Source organism: Sorex fumeus, unplaced genomic scaffold (assembly GCF_029834395.1).
Source record: "Sorex fumeus unplaced genomic scaffold, SorFum_2.1 ptg000083l, whole genome shotgun sequence".
NCBI lineage: Eukaryota > Metazoa > Chordata > Mammalia > Eulipotyphla > Soricidae > Sorex > Sorex fumeus.
The window spans coordinates 10,963,230-10,986,711 of NW_026606140.1; the positions used below are offsets into that span (position 1 = coordinate 10,963,230).

The following is a 23,482-nucleotide window of genomic DNA, read 5'->3' on the forward strand; positions in this document are numbered from 1 at the left end:
CATATATAAAAAAGAACATGTGACAGAGTTTTACCATTGGCTCTTTTAGAAGAAATGCTGCATAAGGCTTCACCTGGTCTAAATCCTCGCGGGACAATCAGGTGTCTTGGAGAAGCGGGGTCACTTGGAAATGGCTTGGGGTACAACAGTTTCTCAGCCATGCACCTAAGAAGAGGCTCCCAAGAGCACTATTTCTCCCTGTGGCTATTGTTGGGGCTAGAAGGTGGTGAATAGCCTTCGCCTGGTGTCCAATCTAGGGCTGGAGCAATAGCACAGCGGGGAGGGTGTTTGCCTTGCAAGCAGCCAACCAGGGTTCAATTCCCAGCATCCCATATGGTCCCCCGAGCACTGCCAGGTGGAACTCGTGAGTGCAGAGCCAGGAGTAACCCCTGTGCATCGCTGGGCGTGACACCCCCCCAAAAAATCTGGTTTCCCGTCTATTTTAGTAGGAAAAGATCTTCCCTTGGTTGAAATAACACTCCTTGCTTCCTAAGCCAAGATGTCTTGGTGCTGTTTTGTTTGTGCTGGTCCTTTCCTGTTTTTTTTTTTTTTAAAAGGCTGAAACAAATTTTACAAGCAACCTGTATCAATAGAAGCCACTAGATGGAGACGCAGCTCTGAGAAACAGGCTCGGGAAGCTGCTCCACAGTGCCAGGGAGTCTCAGTGCCTGGGAACTGGGAGAGACAGACCTGGGTCTGCATTTGGCTGCCAAGAACTGGCTATGTGGCTTTGGCGAGTCACCCTAATTTTTTTTTTTTTGCTTTTTGGGCCACACCCAGCGATGCACAGGGGTTACTCCTGGCTCTGGATTCAGGAATTACTCCTGGTGGTGCTCGGGGGACCATATGGGACGCCGGGGATCAAACCTGGGCTGACTGTGTACAAGGCAAATGCCCTCCCCCCTGTGCTATCACTCCACCCCGTGTCACCCTAAATTCTGAAGAGGGCTAAATTGCATGCACAGGGCAGCATTCCATGCTGTTACTGCCCCAAATGCTTAGTCAGTCCCCCGGTGGGATGCTGAATGCCAGGTGACTCGCTCTCTTGTCTTGTGTCAAACAGGGTGGGTTGGTAGTCAGAGGGCAGCCAAAGGGGTGGGGGGATCAGGTGGCCACAAGGCAGAGGTTGCCCTGAATGAAACAGCCTGGCACAGGGTCCGTCAGCATGGCTACCACGTGTCATTGTATGCTCTCTTCTGAGAGATTTATAGTGAGTATCTCTATTTCTGCAGCTTTTATTGTTTTCTTGAGGTGGTTCAAACCTGCAGCCTTAACACCTGAGCTTTATGAGTCACATTTTGGACTTTATTTATTTTTCAACTGTTTTGTTTGGGGGCCACCATCACTGTCAATCACTGTCCGTGCTCAGGGCTCACTCCTGGTTCTGTGCCGGGAATCGAAATCCAGTTCGCCACGTTTAGGCAAGTGCCCAGCCCCCTGCACTCTCTTCTCCAGGCTTGTCTTAACCTGCTCCCTGCCTTGCACTCACACAGTCGCCCCATTCGCTTCTGAATTAAGGTGACTGTCTTGGTGAAGATCCTTCTCTCTTGCCAGTGAGTCTGGACCTCCACAACCTGACCTGGGAGTTTCCAAATCCTGCTGTGAGATGCTACCCTGCTCTGCCAACCTGATCGTGGAATTCAGCCAGACTCCTGCTATTTCAGGTCCTCAAAGGACAGTTTCCATCCTCCATATTCCAGGTAGGATGTTCATGCCATCCTACCTGGAATATGCTTCCCTCCTTCCCTTTTTCTGCCTCTGCCCTTCTCTCCTTGGCTCTGGGCTTGGCTTGCAGTGAGCATCACCCCCTCTAGAGATCCTTATCCAACACCTCAAATATAAGCTGGGACTCCCTTGCCCTGTCCGGATGCCATGGGCCTGGGATGCCTTTCTGCTGGCTTTAATTTGGTGCCTTGGCAGGGAGTGATTACATGTCAGCAGTGATGGTCACCTGCCAGTTGAGATTTCTAGGAGAGGTCAGTCTGGCCGAGTCCCTTTCTGTGCCTAGTGGGATGCCAGGTGTTGCTCCTGGGTTTCCATAAATCTAGAGCATGCATGTGATCCCCCTGACCTCCTGCTCTGACTAAGCTCCCTTCTGCGTTTAGTTGCTCTTAAGTCCGTTCTTTGCCCCTCAGCAGACTCAGATATCAAACAGTCTCTTTCTCTGTTCCCTCGGGCAGTCACTCATGGAAGACACTCAGGTATGTGACAGAAATGACCTCAGGGCCAAGGTTAAAGGTAAGGACTGAGTCTGGGAGAGCCTCGGCAGCGGCATTCACTGACATTTCTTCTGGTTGGCTTTCTCCCAAGCGTCCATCTTAAATGTTAAGTAGCCTCTTTCCTTCCTCCTTCCCCGTCCTCCTCTCTTCTTCTTGTCCAATAATCTTGTCTTTCAGAATTAAGAATGTCTTTTTTCCTCCTTTTCCCTGGGTCACACCCAACAATGCTCAGGGGTTACTCCAGGCCCTGTACTCAGGAACCAACTCATGGTGGTGCTCAGGGGGCCATATGGGACTCTGGGGATCGAATCTGGGTTGGCCGCGTGCAAGGCAAATGCCTTACCTGCTATACTGTTGCTCTGGCTTAAGTTTAGAATGTCTTACTGAATGTTGCAGTTTCTTTACAGGTCAGATCTCACCTTCATTTTTCAAGTTGTTGTACTAAACAAGAGCTCATCGATGTTTGGATATGGGGTGGGGTGGGGAAGGGGGTACTCCCCAGCACATTTGTTGACTTTATCTCACCACTGCCATGCTCATTGCTGGAGCACCTGGACTTATGACTGGGTGGTCACACAGTAGCTTGATGAGTCTTCATGGAATGAATGAGGAAATGACAGAATTGGTGGGTGAATAAGTGAGATGTTGCTTAGAATGAAAACTAGTTCCCCCAGAGAGAGTAAACTCACCTGTCTCCTCTTTTGGATTATTGTGAAGAGATGTGGAAGGATAATTTGGGCCTAATATGGGCAAATCAAGTTGAGCTGTTTGTGATTTTTGACCTGGCTCCCACTGGTAGAGCAGAAATGACAAAGTTGCTCTAAGTTAATGAGCATCCAAGTTTGCATAAGACCAAGACAGGAGGAGAAGTGGCAGTCAGCCCACCGGCTCAGTTTTCCTTCCTGTCATAATTTTGAGATGACAGGAAATAAAGCTTCCTTCTGTAACCAAGACAACCGAAACAAAAATGAGGACACTCTCACAGTTGAGATTTTCTTGCACATCATTTGCCCACAAGAGAATATCTCATCCACCCATCCTTTCATTCATCCATCCACAATGTATAAAGTTGAGAGCTATACTCTAGATCCAGTACTGTGAACTAGAAACAGTTGCTTTGAGATTGATATTATCAGGAAACACCACTGACCCAGCAACTGGAAGCAAAGATAAACAAATGGGACTACATTAAACTAAGAAGCTTTTGCTCTTCAAAGGAAGTGATGACTAGGATACAAAGACAGGCCATCACTGACACTGTCATTGTCCTCCCGTTGTTCATTGATTTACTTGAGCGGGCCCAGTAACGTCTCCATTGTGATAATTGTTACTGTGTTTGGCATATCGAATACGTCACGGGGAGCTTGCCAGGCTTTGCCGTGTGGGCAAGATACTCTCAGTAGCTTGCCGGGCTCTCTGAGAGGGGTGGAGGAATCGAACCCCAGTCGGCCAGGTTGGCCGCGTGCAAAGCAAACGCCCTACCCGCTGTGCTATCGCTCCAGCCCAAACACAGGCCATAGAATGGGAAAATTATTTATCCAACACTCATCTGAAAAGGGGTTAATATCCAAGATATATAAGACACTGGTAGAACTTGACAAGAATAAAACATCTAAACCCATCAAGAAGGGTGGAGAAGAGATGAACAGAAACTTCCTCTGAGACGAAATACAAATGGCCAAAAGGCACATGAGAAAGTGCTCTACATCATTAATTATTAGGGAGATGCAAATAAAAACAAGAATAAGATATCATCTCATGCCATAGTGACTGGCACACATCAACCGAACAACCAGTGCTGGTGTGGATAAGGAGAGAAAGGTACTCTCATTCATTGCTGGTGGGAGTACCTTTTGGAAAACAATATGGTCATTCCTCAAAAAAACTAGAAAATGAGCTTCCATATGCCCCAACAATACTACTTCTGGGTATAGCCCTTGGGAGCCTAAAAACACAATGCAGAAAAGCCGTCTTCATTCTTATTTTCATTGTAGCACTATTCACAATAGCCAGAATCTGGAAATAACCCCAGTACCAGAAAAGTGGATAAAGAAACATCTACACAATTGAACACTATGCAGCTGTTAGGAAAAATGAAGTCATGAAATTTTCTTATACATGGATGGACATGGAGAGTATCATGCTGAGTTAAATGAGTCAGAAGGAGAGGGACAAACATAGGATGATTGAACTAACTTGAGGAATATTAAAAAGAAAACCACAGTATGTGAATAATACACAAAGACAGTAGAAACAAGGGCCAGGAGGACCATGAGAGGAAGCTGGCCACAAAAGGGGTGGGGCAGAAAAGGGGTTAGGACAAAAGGGGTTAGGACAGAGAAGGGACCACTATACCAATGACAAAACTAAAAGTAAAGTAAAGTAAAGGCCCTCCCGTTGATCATCGATTTGCTCGAGCGGGCCCAGTAACGTCTCCATTGGAGACTTTGTTGCTACTGTGTCTGGCATATCGAATACGTCACGGGGAGCTTGCCAGGCTCTGCCGTGCGAACAAGATACTCTCTGTAGCTTGCTGGGCAAAACTAAGTGGACAAAAACTAAGTGCTGAAAGGAGGTGAAGTGATACACACAGTCAGCACCTGTATTTCAAACCACAGTGTTTAAAAAGAAAATAAGAGAGATAGAGAGAGAAAATGAGAAAGAGAGTGAGAAGAAAGAGGAACAGTGTTTGCCATAGAGACAGGCTGTGGGGGCCTGGGCGGTTGGAGAGGGACGTTGGCAGGAAATATGCACTGGTGAAGAGATGGGTGTAGGAGCACTGTATGACTGAAACTCAATCATGAACAATTTCATAACTGGGTATCTCAGAGTGATTCAATTTTAAAAAATAATATTACCAGGCAATAATATCACCTGGCATTGATCCTCTTGTACTGATGTAAAGCTCTAGAAATGGTAGCTACCATTGTTATTAGGAGCTGCGTACCATTTATAAATTCCAAAGCACTAACGTTTTCTCAGGACATCCAATAGTCAATTCAATTTTATTATCCCAAACTTGATGATGAAGGCTAGTCGAGGATATGGAGAGAGAGAGCAGAGTCAAGTGGACCGATGAGAAAGAGACTTTTGCGGGTAGAGGCTGTGGTGTGAGGTTGAGGGGAGTCTTGCCACATCAAATATTGGCAGGTGGATTATCTCCAGATGAGCCTGCTCTATTAAAGCGGGCATCCATGAGAGTCGACGGGAAGAAGGAACCCAGGTAGAAAACAGGAAACCAGTGGGGGTTAGCTCTTCTCTGCACGGGGATCGTAGATCCGGATGGGCATGTTGATTTTGTTCTGCAGCCAGCTGATGTAATCCTCTTGAGGCATGTGGATAATGTGCTCTCGTACAAACTGCAGGGCAAATACAGTCGGCATTAGGGCTGCTCTGAAAGCTGGTCACCCTCCCTTCTTCCCTACCTGTGCCTCCCTCCCCCGTTGGTTTGTTTATGTCTCTCCAAAAGCTCAGAGTTTCCAGGAGATCCCCTCTAAATGGAATACCTTGTCCCACAGAGAAGACTCAAATCAAAACAAGAATGAGATGCCATCTCATGACACAGTGACTGGCACACATCAAAAAGAACAACCAGTACTGGCATGGATACGGAGAGAAAGGGACTCTCCTTCATTGCTAGTGGGCATGCCTGCCAAGGTCATTCTTCTCCCATTCGAAATGTCTTTCCTTCCTTCCTTCCTTCCTTCCTTCCTTCCTTCCTTCCTTCCTTCCTTCCTTCCTTCCTTCCTTCCTTCCTCCCTCCCTCCCTCCCTCCCTCCCTCTTTCTTTCTTTCTTTCTTTCTTTCTTTCTTTCTTTCTTTCTTTCTTTCTTTCTTTCTTTCTTTCTTCTCTTTCTTTTCCTTCCTTCCCTCTCTCTCTTTCTTTCTCTCTCTTTTCCTTCCTTCCTTCCTTCCTTCCTTCCTTCCTTCCTTCCTGCCTTCCTTCCTTCCTTCCTTTCCTTTCTATTTCTTTCTTTCCTTTCTTTCTCTTCCTTCCTTCCACCTCTTTCTCACTTTCTTTCTCTTTCTTTCTTTCTTTCTTTCTTTCTTTCTTTCTTTCTTTCTTTCTTTCTTTCTTTCTTTCTCTTTCTTTTCCTTCCTTCCCTCTCTCTCTTTCTTTCTCTCTCTTTTCCTTCCTTCCTTCCTTCCTTCCTTCCTTCCTTCCTTCCTTCCTTCCCTCCCTCCCTCCCTCCCTCCCTCTCTCTCTCTCTCTCTCTTTCTTTCCCTCCCTCCCTCCCTCCCTCCCTTCCCCTCCCTCCCTCCCTCCCTCCCTCCCTCCCTCCCTCCCTCTCTTTCTTTCTTTCTTTCTTTCTTTCTTTCTTTCTTTCTTTCTTTCTCTCTTTCCCTCCCTCCCTCCCTCCCTTCCTTCCTTCCTTCCTTCCCTCCCTCCCTCCCTCCCTCCCTCCCTCCCTCTCTCTCTCTCTTTCTTTCTTTCTTTTCTTTCTTTCTTTCTTTCTTTCTTTCTTTCTCTCTTTCTTTTCCTTCCTTCCATCCATCTCTTTCTCTCTCTTTCTTTCTCTCTTTCTTTCTCTTTCTTTCTTTCTTTCTTTCTCTTTCTTTTCTTTCTTTCATGAATCATCATGAGATACAGTTACAGATTTACAAACTTTCGCGATTATGTTCATACAATGATGAGTGCCTGTCCCTCCACCAGTGATCATTCTCTACCACCAATGTTTCCGGTATCCCTCCCACCACCGCTCCTGCCTCTGTAGCAGGCACATTCCCTTTTACTCTCTCTCTGGAGGCACAGATTTTTTCCTCTTTCTTTCTTTCTTTCTTTCTTTCTTGCTTTCTTTCTTTCTTTCTTTCTTTCTTTCTTTCTTTCTTTCTTTTGTTTTTTGGTTCACACCTGGAGATGCACAGGGGTTACTCCTGGCTCTGCACTCAGGAATTACTCCTGGCGGTGCTCGGGGGGACTGTATGGATGCTGAGAATCGAACCCGGGTCGGCTGCATAAAAGGCAAATGCCCTCCCCATTATACCGTCACTCCAGCCCCCGAAGGCAGAGATTTCTCTGCCTTTGAAAACCCTTGTGTCTAGTCATGGATGCCAGATGACTGAGTGAGACAGCCTGAGTTGCCGTGAGGGGAAGGGATACGGTTGTTACCTCGATGGCCACCGCGATGTCGGGGGAACAGAGTTCCCAGACCCTCAGGTCCTGCAGCACCTTCAACAGAACGTGGGGGCGGATTCGCAGGTCCAGGTTTTCCCCAAACTTCTGCAGTTTCACCAGGATTTTTTTGGCAGGGAGGAAATTCTTCAGATCCTCGGGGAGTTTGGTTAGTAAATCAAAATACCTGCAATTCCCAGAGGAGAGAGGGCCATGTCAGACACTGCTGGGAGACATGTCTGGACATCTCCAGACCCCCACTCCCACTCTGTGTCCCCCACTCATGTCACAGCCCCAAGGTGGCATCAGCTTTGATCTGGGGATTCTGCTCCATCCTATGTGGACAAGGCTCACTGAGCCTTAGTTTGATTATTTCCTTTGAACAACTTTTATTTTTTAAATTGATTGAGATTCTGTGATTTATAATACTATTAATGATAACTTCTTATGCACATAATTCCAACCCCCATTGCCCCTGTCATCAGCGTACCTGTCTCCCTCCCCCAAGGACCCCAAAGGCCCTCCATTTAAAACCCACCCAACTCAATTATGAAGATTTCTTCTCCCTTGTTGCTACCTTGCTTTAAATCTCAGAGGGGAGAGATTGTCCTGTATCTATCTTTACTTTTAGGGTTAGTAAAAGCGGGAGTGTGAGTGGCATTTTACAGGAAGAACAAATGAAAAGCAAGTATGGAAGAGGGGGTGGTATGATTTGTATATCACCCAGAGAATGTGAAAAATTAGAAGCAAGGGATGCTGAGGCTTCTCTTCTGCAATTGAATCAGGCCAGAGAGAACACGGGTGCATTTTCTAGGATGCAAGAGGCTTGCATGCAAGATGGACATGCTCTTGCTGCTGGTGATGACCAGGGTGATGGTTAGGCATGATGATGATGGCAGAGAGAGAGAGAGAGAGAGAGAGAGAGAGAGAGAGAGAGAGGGAGAGAGAGAGAGTGTTTCTGAGTTCCTGACAATGAGTAAACTTGGGCCACAATGTTGTATGGTTCAATGGGTTTTGAGAATGTTTACAATTATGACCATGTGTGAGGCTCCTTTGGGGAATCTGTCCTTGGGAACAAGAAGATTCTAATCTGGGGTATGTTTTGGTATGATCAAAACTTAAGCAAGAGGTTAGGAATCTTCAAAAGGCTTTTTCATGATATATATGTGGAATTAGTTGAGGAAGAAATTGATCATCATGTATTTAGGTGGATTCAAACTGTTTTAATGATACTTGTGACATATTTTTATATATCATACAGATAGCACAGCGGGTAGGGCGTTTGCCTTGCACGTGGCCAATATGGCTGGCCCAAGTTCGATTCCTCCGCCCCTCTCGGAGAGCCCGGCAAGCTCAAGAGTATATCGCCTGCACGGCAAATCCTGGGAAGCTACTCGTGAACTATTCAATATGCCAAAAACAGTAAACAAGTCTCACAACGGAGACGTTACTGGTGCCCGCTCAAGCAAATCGATGAACAACGGGAAGACAGTGACAGTGACATCTATCTATCTATATCTATATCTATATATACACACATATATGTATATATTTATGTCTCCTTATAAACACTCATTCTACTTCTTTAAAATGCTAGATATAAAGCTAAAGAGATAGTATAGGGGTAAAGTACTTGTCTTGCATGCAGTTGATCCTGGTTTTAATTATTGTTATTTTTTTTGGGGGGGAGGGCACACCCAGCAGTGCTCAGGGCTTACTTCTGGCTCTGCACTTAGAGATCACTCTTGGTGGGGCTCAGGGGACCATATGGGGTGCTGGGGATTGAACCCGGGCTTGCTGCTTGCAAGACGAGCACCCTATCTGCTGTATTATTTCTCTAGTCCCTTTCTTAATTATTTTTGGCTTGGGGAGTCATACCTGGTACTATAGGATGACCAAAAAGCTCAGGGCTTACTTTTGGTGGTACTCATGCCAGGGATTGAACTGGGATTGGTAGTGTGCATGCTAAGTGCCTTCCCCTGTACTATCTCATTTTTCTTTTTGGGTCACAACCGGTGGTGCACAGGGGTTACTCCTGGCTCTGCACTCAGGAATTACTCCTGGCTGTGCTCGGGGGACCGTATGGGATGTCAGGAATCCAACCCCGGTCGGCCACATGCAAGGCAAATGCCCTACCTGCTCTGCTATTGCTCCAGTCCCCCCCCCCCCACCCGTACTATCTCTTCAGTCCATTCACCCCCGTTTGAACCCAGGCAGCACATATGGTCTCCTGATCACTTCCAGGAAAGATCCCTGAGCACCTTCAGGGTGGCCCCCAATAAAAAATCTAGAGGGCATTCTGGGAACAGTTAAACTTTTCCACCTTACTTTTAGGTCTTAATTTACGTATCATGCCTAGATGGAGTTCCCTAAGACCAGACCCCAGTTCTGTCTTGCAGATGAGCATGGAGGCAGATCATAAAGGAGCTAACACTCCCAGTTTCTCTGTTTGTAATCGGGGGGAAGTAGGCATCCTTTAGGAGTTTTGTTGTGGGGAGCAAAAGAGATAATTTATGAATATTTCTTGGGATGAGCCATGCTACAATCTCTCTATTCATGTTGCTTTCTGTCATATTTATCATCTCCTGCTGGGGCACAGGGCCCCCCCCCCCCCACATGCCTGCCTGGCTTTGCCTCCTTAAGAGATTAGGAGACATGGTGTTCCTCCCATGACCTTATCTATAGAGACTTTCAGGATGGTTTGCCCCACCAGGCCTGGCAAACTTAATCTTTGCAAACTTGGGTCAAACTGAAGGGGACTATGGAAGACACAGTTGGATGGATAATTGTGGCTCAGAAACCCAATGGGTCCGTTGCCTGACTGTGCTCCATACATGGTGTTTTGGGGACCAGATAGAGTCTGGAGGGATGCCGCTCTATGTCTAGAAGGGAAACCGTGTCTGTGGAGCATGGTAACAGACACTGGTGCAGATAAGACCTGACCTTGCAAAGCAGTCCAGAAGCAAAACCTCTTAAGAGAGAGTATTTGGGCAAAGTTGGCAAGAGCAGGGTGTCTGTCAGTCAGCAGTGGGTGTTCGGCCTGGAGCCTCACTCGACCTCCTGGTCACATGAGCCCTAGACACAGAAACTGTCATATATGGTCATCAAGTCATCCTAACTGCAGCAGCTAGCCTTGATTGGGATTGGACCGGGGCAAAGCAGAGTTGGAGAGGTGATAGGCCAGTAATGCTAAACTTTCTGTGATTAGACCATCCTCTTAAACTGAGACCCCTAAGTGTGATTTGATCACTGCAGACTCTCTTCCTCCCTCAGCTCCCTAGGGACCCCCTTATCTGGCTCTCAGGCTCTTTACCAGTGATCTGCAATCTCTTGTGCATCTCCTTTTAGCATGGGGGCTCGGCGTCTCATTTTTCCCAAGTCCTTTTGAAAATTGGATACAACAACGAAGGACTGGAACTTCTGGATGCCTCGCTCCTCCTGGCGTCTGTGTCACAGGTGGCGTGTGAAAGAGGAAGAAAGAATGAGATCTCCTGCCCTGTAACATCCCAGTTTCCCCTGAGACAGGAGTTCAAGTTTACCTTTTCCTTCCTGAGCTTCTTAGCCCCCATCAGCCATTGGTTCATTTACCATCTTGGGTGATGTCACGGTCTCGCAGAATTCTCTCCGAGGTCCTGAAATTCTCTTTCCTTGCTAACTCCTGTCATTTCTCTCCGAACTCATAATGGTATTGACATAGCTTTCTCATAGGTAAAAGGGAAGGGGGTAGTGGTTTCTAGCTCCAAGAGGTAAGAATGAAATCATATAATGTGTGCAGAGTCCTGGACTTGGTGCCAGCCTGCTAGTTCCTCTTTTCCACTCAGTGTATCATTTTATGCAAATGCCCTAGCCTTTCAGGAGTCTTATATCATCAATAGAACCATGTCGCCCACATAGCCGTGACTTCCTATTTGGCTCAGGATAAAGATCTCTGAGTAGCGTACCCTTCAGGACCCTAGACTATTTGGCACCTACAATGCTTTCCAGTATCTTCTCCATCCTTCCCCCATCCCTGTTCTCCTGTTCTTCATGCCTTCTCTCATGAACCAAATCTCTGAGAATCTTCCATTTTCACCATCGGCCCAGTAGGACTTCCTATGAGCTGACCTCCAGGCCTTTGAGCATCTAGCCAGCACCTGCAGCTTGAGCTGTTCCTGCCGACTAGCCAAGGCTGGCAGCAGCACCCCACATCCTTGCTGCAGCTTCCCTTGAGCTGTCTTCCTGTTGACTTTTTCTGTGGGACTCTCTCTCTCTCTCTCTCTCAGCAGCCATAGTTTCTGCTGAACCACTGAGAGGAGGCATGCTTGTGTCTCCTTTTATCATCTCTAAAGTGGGTCAAAAACAAAGGCCAGGAAGATTGCTCCATGGTTTGTAGCCTGATCATGAACTGGGGGAGAAGGCAGCTGGAATAGAGAAGAGATCACTAATGATTGGAGGGATCGCTAGGGATGGGAGATGTTTGCTGAAAGTAGATAAAGGACCAAATGTGATAACCTCTCAGTGTCTGTATTGCAAACTATAATGCTCCAAAGTAGAGAGATAGTATGGGGGAAATTGTCTGCCATAGAGGTGGGGGGGAGGGTTAAGATAGGGAGTTAATACTGGGGACATTGGTGGTAGAGAATGTGCACTGGTGGAGGGATGGGTCTTCGATCACTGTATGACTGAAACTCAAACATGAAACTTTTTGTAACTAACCTCATGGCGATTCAATTAAAAAAAAAGAAGTTAAAAAATAAACAAAGTGGGTCAAAGAGTAGCACTGACCCCAGAGGATTGCTGTGAAGATCAACTACAAATAAATGTATAGTTCTTCTAGCAAGACTGACAGGGTTTGGTGGGATGCCTCTCTGTGTCTTGAAGGGAACGGGGTCAAATGTGATTTGATTACCACATACCCTCTTCCTTCCTCACCTCTTTAGGGACCTATACTAGTGTCACACAGCAGGTGTCCCAGAGCTATCGTTGCTTTTCAAAATTCACTTAAAATAATGAACAGGAAGGCCTTTCTCCTTGCTTTCTCCGGCTCACCCAGACCCCTTTTTTGTGCTTGTTGGTTCCTGTTTGTTTTCATTTTTTTCCTTTAATTTTTATTTCGGATCATTTCCCACATTCACAAATGCATTGTTTAATAAGCCCCACATACCAGTCACCTAGCTTCCCCAGAGTTCCACTCACAGTTACATTTCTCCTCCATGCCCTCACCACCTAACTTTCCCTTATTTGATTTTTTTAAAAAATTTTATTTTAATAAAATGTTCAGAATAATTTATTACATTCAATATTCCAGCAGCAATCCCAAGACCATTACACCTTTCCACCACCATTTATTTCGAATTTTCCTACTACCACCCAAGCCTGCCCCCAAAGCAGGTGCTAAATAATTTATTTTGTGTTGCTTGTTATGAGTAATCTGTTAGAAAGGATCCAAAAAAGTTTCCTTAGAGGAAAGTGTGTGAGGATTGTTGTATCTCACCCTGTAGCCATTTAAGCCCTTGTAAAAGAGATTAGTAACATGTTGTTATAGGTTGAGCCATGTAGATCTATCTATCTATCTATCTGTCTGTCTGTCTGTCTATGTATTGATTGCCTTCTACTCTACACCCCATCAAATGTGGTGTGCTGCTCTTGTTACATCAGTGGCAAAGAGTATGAGATGTTGCACTCCTGCCTTGTTTTTTTTTCATATACTGGTCCTCACCAGCCCTTATGGCAACCAATGACTTTCTTCTCTCGCCAGACTGGGTGTCCTAGGAGGAGGGACGTTACCTCCAAATATGAGTTCCAGAGCAGCTGTTTCCTTTGTGTGGGTAGGAGGACACGGCAAAGGTGCAGGCATGGGGGTCCTAATATAGATGAGTGCCCTGGAACGGGTGAGCACTGCAGTCGGGGTGTGGGCTAGTGGGCTTCCGGGCTAGAGGAGAAAAGTGGGAGCTCCTCAAATCTGGTTCCAGCTCTGAATGCTGGCATTCATGCCTGTGCGGAGAGGTCCTGCCTGCTGCTTCTCTCTCCTAGCCGTTACTTCCGTGCTTCCTCTCTCTACTTTGGGTCTCTTTCTCCAGTGCCTGGAATGCCCTCCCATAGGCTTATCGCACCACCCCGACTCCTTCATCTGTCTGACCCCAGTCTTAAAATCACCACCAAAGAGATTGCCTTTCTGGATCCTTTCTGGATTGCCTGGCCTACAGGAGGTCCCTGTGTTTTTTCCCCCTCCCCCTCTCTAACCCATCCCTGTCTCTTTCTGGGAGACAACGATGATCATTTGTACCTGCGATTTAGTTATTTTAGTTCTTGTTTCAGTTATTTCGTTTCTGCCCCTACTTCCCATGAAACTAAATTAGCTGCAGGCAGTGGTCTCCTTATTTCCTGCTAAAACCCAAGCTGGGCATGTCACAGGTGCCAGGTGGGGGGACTGCAGGCACTCTTACTTCATGAAGACTTCCATCTTGTCCTGCAGACAGAAGCCGGCCTCCTGGGCCACACTGAAGAACTTGGCTCTCAACATGTTGCACACCCCGCTCTTGGACTGGGTGATGTCGTGTATGCGGCTGTTGACAAGGAAGAGGAGAGCTTGGGAGAGCACAGCCCGAGGGAGAGAACCAGGAAACCAACTGCCCTGGGCCCCGAGGTTCTCTGCCGTGGGTTCTGCACACTCCCTCAGCCTTCTCTCATTCCTAGGGCTTAACAGGATCTTCCCAACAGCAGGAGGCCTTAGTTTTGGGGGTGGGTGGAGATTTGGGTCATGCCAAGTGGTGCTCAGGGCTTACTCCTGGCCTTGCACTCAGGAATCACTGCTGGTGGGGCTTGGGGGAATATATGAGGTGCTGGGGATAGAACCAGGGTCAGCCACATGCAAGGCAATCCCCTTACCCACTGTACAATCTCTCTACCCTCTTCCCAGGAGGCATTCTTAAAGAAGCTCCTTGGTGAGGGTCCATGCTACTCCAGCCTTCCAGGGTGAGTTTGAGGCATAAGCAAGACAATACACACAATGTGCTTCAACCAACCTCAGGCTAAAGGAAAGGCTCGATGCCATCATCTGTGTGGTGGATTGGCATTGTGGCCATGAGCCTCTTGCCCCAGAAGTCTCTTGGCTCTAGGGAGTTTGGTCTGCACAGTTTTATCAATACCCCTGGCAACACAAGGCGTGTGGCCGCCATCTTAGCTGGTCTCCTCCCATCGCCTGCCTCACTTACCTTTTACCCTTCCTCTGGCTTAGCAGGGAGTGGCTGTCTGCACTTGTACTGATGGATCTGTCACTGAAACACAGAGGGACAGTTTCAGGTTATGCAGTGACAGCTTTTCATACAGAGGGTACCTCTTGACACCTGCCAGCTTCCTGGATTCCAGTAAGGAAGGTTCTCAAGGTGTATTTCCCCCACATCTTGGTTGTTGCTTTTACTGGATCCCCAGCAAACAAGGCCCCCCCTTGTTTCTTCTGCACCTTCTTAGGGCTTTTTAGAGAGAAGAAAACACAGAGACAGGCTGAGGAGAGGGTGGCAGGAGGGAAACTGTGAACATGGGTGCTGGGAAATGTACACTGGTGGAGAGATGGGTTGGGAACAACGATGATCATTTGTATGGCTGTATGGCTGAAATCCGACCATGCACAGCTTTGTAACTATATCCCATGATGATTTAATAGGGAATTAAAGAAACAAAAAGAATGTCACCATTAAAAACAAAACAAAACAAGTAAAATTGTCTCCCTCTGGAGGTTGAGCTTGTTTTAGACTCTTCCTTCTCCCCTTTGCTCCTTCTCCTCAACTTCATTAGCGGTTAACCCCAGGCCAAGTCCAGGTCTCAGAGACAGGATGGCTCTTGTCTCCAGCATCTCTTTCCCCAGACCCTCTCTTCATTTGAAGAGATGCTTCTGAACTTCACTATTGAGTTGAACACCTATTTCTGCACTAGACTTTGGAGACCGGCAGAGCTGGGTTCAGAGCCCAACCCTGGCCTTCTCTCCAACCCTCAACTCTGTCTGTGGGCCTGCACATTTGCTTGGATCGTCACTCTCCTCACATGTAATCAATTCGTTCCTCCTGTGCTGTGATACTTTCTAGGTGTGGGCTGATAGAATGTTTGAAGTCCCTGAGTGGTGGTTCCCTCCTGTGGCTTTCTCTGGCTTGTGTTTCTTGAAGGGTGTGTGTGTGTGTGTGTGTGTGTGTGTGCATTTGAGAGAGAGAGAGAGAGAGAGAGAGAGAGAGAGACGCTCCCTTGCTCCTCTCCCACCCCCCACCAGCATCTGACTTAAATGGTTCCTCTCTGTGTGAGGTCAGAGACAGCCTTTATTGACTGGAGTCTTCAGATCCAGCATCTACCAGTTTCTTCAATGCTCTTCTCTATTCATCCCTAAGTGCTAAGGAAGACCAACTCAGCTGCTTTTGTGGTGCCAGTGGGTGAGGTTATTTCTGATATTTCTGTGCTGTGTGGATGACCCACCTCTACTGGGATTGAGGAGCATGCAGCTGCATTAGGGAATTCTTCCAGGACACTTTGTACAGGGAAGGGCCTTGTTTGTTGCCACTTTGCACGGAAGTGCATGGCACTGGACTGAGAGGTCTTGGGCTTGGTAGGCTGTGAACAAGCCCTTTGCTCGCCTAGCTGGGATGCAGGGACCCACAGGTTGTTGTGTTTGAATTCCAACCAGTTTCCCCCACCTCTGAAGATTACTTTTTTTTTGTGCGGGGGGACCCGCGGAGTCGCCTCCCCGTCCTGCAGGGAGGGTTCCGGGTTCCATACGTGCAAGGAGGGATCGACCGAATGGACATGCAGACACAAGAAGAGACAAGAAACTAAGAGAGAGGACAGGACAGAACAGACAGGACAAGGCAGGCAGGATAGGACAGGACTTTATTCAGGGCAGCAGGGGCTTATATACCTATCAGTACAGGAAACTATGCATACAAAGCATAAGGCAGTTACACAAAAAGGTCATGTCCGTATATAGTTAGGAAAGTTACAAGGTCTATACATTTCACATACATGGTTAATCATTGTCAGTTACTCCTTGTTTTTGCGGACAGCCATGACAGATGTTTCTGTGATGGATGTTTCCTCAAGATAACCATGCATAGCACAGGATTCCATGCATAGCACAGGATTTGCGCAATTTGGGACTTGGCCTGTTGCGGGTCATGTAGGCCCTTGGTCAGTTAGATGGCCAGCTTCCCACATTTTTGCTCTTTTTGAGGGCCACACTCAGCAATGCTCAGGGTTGACTCCTGGCTCTATACTCAGGAATCACTCCTGATGGTGCTCAGGGCACTGTATGGGATGCTGGGGTTTGAACGTGGGTTGGTTGCATGCAAGGCAAGCACCGTACCCACTGTGCTATTTCTCTGTCCCCTTAAAATGACTTTGTTTGGGAGAGTCTACTGGCTTTTACCTTCACCCTCCATATATAGTTCTCATAACATGACTCATGGGTGATAAACAAACCAATCAAATCACAAAATAAATCACAAAAACCCTTTGCCTGACTAATATAGGATTTTGCTAGGACATCTAAATGTTCTCTTGTCTCAGGTTCTCTGTACATGCTGTTTCTTCAGCTTGGAACACTGCTCCCACCTTTTCTAGGTGTGGACTAGGGACTCCTTTACTCCTTTAGTGCTCATACCAGCTTAGTCTTGTTTAGGCCCCTGGTGCTCAGCATCCATCCAGAGCTCCACCTATGCCTTTCAAAACACTTTTCAAGAGCACAATTATTTGGGACACTCCGTGGGATTATTTAATAAATGCACAACTCTCCTGCTAGACTTGATCCTAACCAAAAGGCAGGATTCTTGGAACTGATGAATGAGGTTGCAAGAAAAGCTTACACCTTTGTTTCCACTAGCCTTTAGCGGAAATAGGAATCAGAAGTATGGGCCTATCACATTACAATTGTGGGAGATATTTTGAAAAATCATTTACACTCGATACCAATCCAAAATCATAGCCGTTATTGGTGCTGCTGCTAAGTCTTATTATTGAACACATCACGAAAGAAGCTCATATTTTACCATAGCCTACATTTGCTTGCAATATCCTATCTGTCTTACTATAGATTTCTTTGTAAACCTTTACAACTTATAGCTTGCTTTTAAAAGAATATTTCTCCCCCTGAAAGGAGTCCAAAGACTTTCTCATATGGTCCAAGGGTCCACAAGATAAACAACCATCAGGATTTCCACATAGAAGGTGAAATTAAGGGGGTACCTTGCAAGGGGTTTTGCTTATAGATGCCCCTCACCCAGTCTAGCATGACTCCTGGCACAAGAGGGTGAATAAATGAGTTTGGGGTAGACCTCTGCCTCCCACTCAAGTCAGCCTAGTAAGAAGGGATGGGAGCCTCCCTTAACACACTCACAGTGCCCTTTCACTCCAGGGAAATTTGAAATGTTATGGTCTCTATCTTGGAAGGTGGCTAGAGCTCACCACCGTACCAACCACTGGGAGCTCCCCAGCCTTGGAACTTAAGGTGTTTCCAGTGAGAAGGTAAAACACTCCCTACCCTGCCCCAAGTTGGACTGTTGGGTGAGAAGCATCCCTGAAATGACCTGGGTTAATTGCACTCTGCCCTCCCCCCTCACACCCTCCCCATCACCACCTGCGGGCCCCAGGCCATCCTACCTTGACTTGACTGTGCTGGTCTGCATATCTTTGTTGATAGAATCACTTTTGGTTTGCCTAAGCATCGCCGTGATGCTGCAAAGCAAGGAGAGCCACAGAGAATCAAGCACTGCACCTCCAGAACCACTTCCAAGACTGGAGGGAGGACGATTCCTTGTCTACAGCAGTGAGTGTCTACAAAGAGGTTGGTTCTTGGAATATAGCTTCCTGTCCTGAGTGCTTAGAGATCTAGATACAGCACAGTGGGACTCCAGAAATGGAGTATAAGCCACACACACACACACACACACACACACACACACACACACACACACACAGACTTCTGATGCAGGGGGGCAGAGCCCACCCTTTGCAAATCTTTGAATTTCCCAGCAGGCACTGAGGTCATACTTACTTCCTTGGCTCTGGGCGAAGATGAGAACATTCCTAAGCACCCCAGCCCATGCTAGCCTTCAGAAATGCTGAAAAATTATGGCTAGACAGCTTTAAGGATAAGGTTATCTTCCCAGGGGACGCTATCTTGGGATGTTTGACTTCCTCTCTGCACCCCCACCTGTAATTTGCTTGTTTCTGGAGCTTTTCCCACCCTCTCAGTCCTGCTGTGGTAGCCAGTCAGGGAGCGTTTGATCACAAAGAAGAGAAGAAGATGCAGGTGGGGCATTGGTCTTTGCTCTCTGGCTAGCTTGCTCTGTCCTTAAGGTGGATGCAGGTTGAGTTTTGTGAGAGGCAGGCTCTCCCAGGGTGCCAGCATCACCCCCACTTTATTCTGCCCCCATTTATTGAAGGCTTCCAACCCACCAATCATGTGCTAGTATGTTTAATGCAGAACGATATAAGGATGACTCATCCAAGTAGACACTATGCCCATTCCAAAGATGACCTTTTTTCTTTTTTGGGCTTTTTGGGGACGGTCACACCTGGTGGTACTGGGTGTTCTCAGGGGTTCTGGCTCTCCACTCAGTAATCACTCCTGGTGGTGGTCTGAGGACCCTGTGGGAATGCTGGGGATTGAACCTGGGTCAATCGTGTGCAAGGCAAATGCTCTCCCAGCTGTGCTATCGCTCTGGCCCCGAGAGGTGAAGCCTTTTGCCTGGTGTCATGTAGCAAGAGAATGAGGGGAATGGAGGTAGGCGTGAGTCAGTTTGGTGCAAAGAACGATGCTTTGATATTCCAACACCCCATGTTAGAGATGAGCATGTTGGAGTTGAAGGCAAGATTGACTGAAAAGCACCAGGTTGTTTTTTTTGGGGGGGGGTGGGGTCACACCTGGAGATGAACAGGGGTTACTCCTGGCTCTGCACTCAAGAATTACTCCTGGCGGTGTTCAGGAGACCATATGGGATGCTGGGAATCGAACCCGGCAAAGCAAACACCCTACCTGCTGTGCTATTGCTCCAGCCCCTGAAAAGCATCAGGTTGGAACCTGTGTCAGTCTGACTCCAAAGCCAGCATTGTGTAGGCAGTTCTGACAAAACAGGGGCCCTCATGGCCTTGATGCTTTCTCAATACCTTCCTCTGATGTTGACAACTCAAGCCCAGCAGCAGGGATCTTAAGGGTCATCATTGTCCCCAAGGGCCACTGTCTTTGGGGCCCCCAAAGCATGTTGAAGCAGCTGCAACAGATCCATCACGAGCAGGCGGAGGGTGGGGGTTGGTGCGCTGAAGAGTGCTTGGTGAACTGTAATTACGGTAATAACAATAACCAATAAGTCATCGCCAGCATCCCAGTAGGCTGAAGGCGATGATGAACCTCTTCAAGTGCCTCATTTATTTTCCTGGAGTAATTTGCTTACTCATGAGGGAGCCGCACTCGGAACGGGGTCTCTGCTTCTTGCTTACATGCCCTTGGAGGTTTTTAGAGGCCCTGAGCTTGGCTGACATAGCTTTCCACCAGGAGGAGGGCTTCCAGGGTTTGAATCTGCCCCGATAAGCCTGCTACACAGGTCAATGAAACACTGGAAGAGCCTTAGGCTAGTCCCTGGAATTTTCCAGGGGCCTGTGTGCAAGGTCCCCAGACACACAGATTTTTTTTTTTTTTTTTTCTCTTTGGATCACACCCGGCGATGCTCAGGGGTTACTACTGGCTCTGCATTCAGGAATTACTCCTTTCTGGCAGTGTTTGGGGGACCATATGAAATACCAGGGACCTGGGATTGAACCCAGATTGGCTGCACGCAAGGAAAATGCCCTACCCTTTGTACTATCACTCCGGTCCGCACAGATATTAAAGGGGCTATAGTTCCTTTGACCATGTTTGGTCAGGCGCCTTCTGGAATGTTCATCTCTGCCCTCCAACTTTGGCTGGGTGTCTCTTTCTCAGGCTTCCTCCAGAGTCTTAGCCAAAAAATAAAAATTCTTCACCCAGTCTCGACTGGACACTTCCGTTATTCTCTTGTTCACTTCTGAGCATGTTTCACCATCGCAAGCACAGAGTGCAAACCTATCTGGAAGTATTCATGGGAAGAATGGAATGACTTAGGCTTGGGGGATAGCTCAAGGGGTAGAGTATAAGCCTAGCATGTAACAGAGTCTGCGTTCAATCTCCTGCACTGCCATGAGTGGTCCCCTGCCCTCAAATGCCACAAGGTGTGGTCCCAATTTGGAGAGATAATGAAGGCCTCCTCTTAGGGTTCTTGGAAAGCAGCATGGCAGAACTGTGAAGAGAAGACTTCTTGGAAGTGGAAAGATTTGGAGTTAAGGGCTGGAGCACAGGGGTTGTTTGCCTTGCATGCAGTTAAGCTGTTTCGAGTTTCTAGTACCACATATAATCCTCTAAGCACTGCCAGGGGTTACTCCTGAGCACAGAGCCAGGAATAGCTCCTAAGCACTGCAGGATATAGCCTCATCCTGCCCTCTAACCGCCCCCAGTTCCCCTGTATCTAGAGCTGAGTTATGGCCTTCCCCTTCATTAGCTGCATGACCTGGAAGAAATGACTTAGCTTCTCTGAGTTTTGCTTTCTTATTTGTAAAAATAAAGGTAATGGTATCCCGCTCATAGGGTGCTTTTGTAAGAGCTCAGAGAGGCATTACATGACTAGTATGTGGAGCTTGCTTCTTTCCCCGAAGTAAAACTTCCATCACTGGGAACCCTTAACATTCCCATCAGCACGCATGCTCCCTGAGCCTTTGTCCCCAGAGTGGGAAGAACATACCTGGGTATTGGATAACATTGGACAGTCCTTTCTCCTCTGCAGCAAAGAGCTTAGGTTTACTGAGTAACATCCATCACAGTGCTTCTGAAGCACTCCCATTCATCTTTAACTTCTCCTTTGTGCTCTGCTTCCTCTATCTGTTAATTGCTTAGTTCCCCTAATCAGACACTGTGACTTAAAATGTCAGATTCTTTTAAGGACTCTGGATTTTGTATTTGTAATTGAAATACTGCTTTTCTCTTTCCTTTATGTTCTTTGCAGTTTACTTTCGATCAATGTCCTTTCTGTATAGACACAGGAAGACAGTTGATGCTATGTTCCTGTTACCTGAAAAGTTAACTGACTCCGAATAATATTTACTCCTGGGCATCTGTCATATTTACTTGCCTTAAGCCTCAGTTGCCCTTAGTTCCTAGCACCTCCAAAAAAGGGTCCCGATGAAGGGAGTTGGATGGGTCTAGGGCAAGCTGCAGACTATCCTGACTTTGAAAAGGGACAGGTCAACCACCATAAAACGTACAATAAGTTAAGAGCATGGTCACGGACAAACTCTGTCATCAGAAGAAGTAACATCAAAAGAACATCAGAAGAAGAAACATCAAAAGAAGTAACTGGACAAAGACCCTACTGGGGTTAGGAAGGACTGATCTGGCCTGAGGATTGTAGTCTGGGATATGCAGTGAGCCCAGGAAGAGGCACCCTTTAAGTTTGGTAAATCTCTTACTGTGTCCATACAAAATGACTAGGAATATTATTAAGAAGTAAATTTAAGATGACTGTTCACATGAAGTCCAATGCGTGATCCATTGCGCCACAGAGCCCGCTGGAGCAATAGCACAGTGGTAGGGTGTTTGCCTTGCACACAGCCAGCCTGGTCAAGCTCTCTGCCCCTCTCGGAGAGCCTGGCAAGCTACCAAGAGTATCTCGCCCGCACGGCAAAGCCTGACAAGCTACCCGTTACATATTCGATATGCCAAACACAGTAACAAGAAGTCTCAAAATGGAGATGTTACTGGGCCCGCTCAGCAAAATAGATGAACAATGGGAGGACAGTGTTTGTTTGTTGTTCACATGAATACTGGCTAAGGATAGGGAAAAGTAATATACCTTAGATGAAATTCCGCCCTTGGGTGGATCTCCTAGCAGGATGAGATATTGTCCTAGAAGAGCTTCCCCTGAAGGAAGGGCTTTACATATGTTGATTGTGCTACCTCACCTATGTGTAATTGCTACCCCCAAGCTTTCATGTTCTGTTCTTAACTATGGCTGTGAAAAGGGGTGTGAGGAGATAGGAATGAGGAGCAGGGATATTGGATAACATTGGCCCAATATCCAATTGTGAGAGCTGTGAGAGAGGCAGAGAATGACACTACAATAGGATGAAGATAGGAATAAACAGTGACTGATCACCAACCAGCTTAATGGCCCTGTTCCCTCCTTCATGCCTCCATTGATGCCAGTGGCCAGTGGGGGGGGGGTGAGGGGTGAGGAGGTGGGGAGTTGGAGATGGGGGGAGAAGGAAGGGCATTCATGGCCACCAAATGCACTTGGCATACTGTAACACTTTTTTTTTGCTTTTTGGGTCATACCCAGTGATGCACAGGGGCTACTCCTGGCTCTGCACTCAGGAATCACTCCTGGCAGTGCTCGGGGAACCATATGGGATGCTGGGAATCGAACCCGGGTCTGTCATGTGCCAGGCAAACGCACTCCCCGCTGTGCTATCACTCCAGCCCCCCACCACACTTTTTGAACACACACCTGGGCACTTTCTTCAGAGACTCGGCCTCTATCATGACACACCGGTGGGCATCTTCCCGGACCAGCTCCAGGAGCTTCTGCAGATCTGAGGGGAGTGAAGGAGGTTCAGGGGTGCTCAGGAAACAGGCGTGTGTAGGGCTGCCCTCTCCAAGGTGGACATGGCTTTTGCCTTGCTGGGAAGTGACCCCAGGACATGCGCCCTGCGAGGCAGTGCCATGCCCTGGGTCTTTCTCTGGACTCAGAATTGCCTGGTGCTGTCTCAGCCTCTGACTCTTCCTCTATCCCTCTTTGCTGGTTGGAGAAGGGACTGAGGAGGAACAAGTGGATTGAGGTGGGAAACTGGGAGCTAGAATGTTCTATCAGGGTCTGTGGGGCACTCTACCATGTGGATAGGTGTGAAACAAAACCCAAGTCTTGAGCATGGTTTTCCTTGAGTCCTTCTGGAAAGGAGACTAGTGCAGGGAGGGATGGGTGTCCACTTCCAGAGGAACCAGCTCGGTCCTCAGTGTGCAGGGCAGTATATGGATGCTGTGCTCATTTCTCCAGACAAGGCAGCATCCTGTGCTTCCAATGTCTCAAGAAAAAGGTTCTGACTTCCTCCTGTCACCACCTTCCGCCCCCAGC

At 47.4% G+C, this 23,482-nt stretch overlaps 1 protein-coding gene across 1 annotated transcript in view; it reads right to left on the minus strand.

The window, feature by feature from the left end:
- Positions 1-5,467: 5,467 nt before the first annotated feature.
- Positions 5,468-23,482, minus strand: part of CCDC60 (coiled-coil domain containing 60) — a 138,775-nt gene continuing 120,760 nt past the window's right edge. The window contains exons 8-14 of the mRNA XM_056131039.1: positions 22,859-22,943; positions 17,946-18,020; positions 14,525-14,587; positions 13,757-13,876; positions 10,645-10,776; positions 7,329-7,518; positions 5,468-5,578 (exon numbers count right to left, since the gene is read on the minus strand). Of these exons, the coding sequence (XP_055987014.1) occupies positions 5,468-5,578; positions 7,329-7,518; positions 10,645-10,776; positions 13,757-13,876; positions 14,525-14,587; positions 17,946-18,020; positions 22,859-22,943 (776 nt within the window). The remainder of the gene's footprint in view (positions 5,579-7,328; positions 7,519-10,644; positions 10,777-13,756; positions 13,877-14,524; positions 14,588-17,945; positions 18,021-22,858; positions 22,944-23,482) is intronic.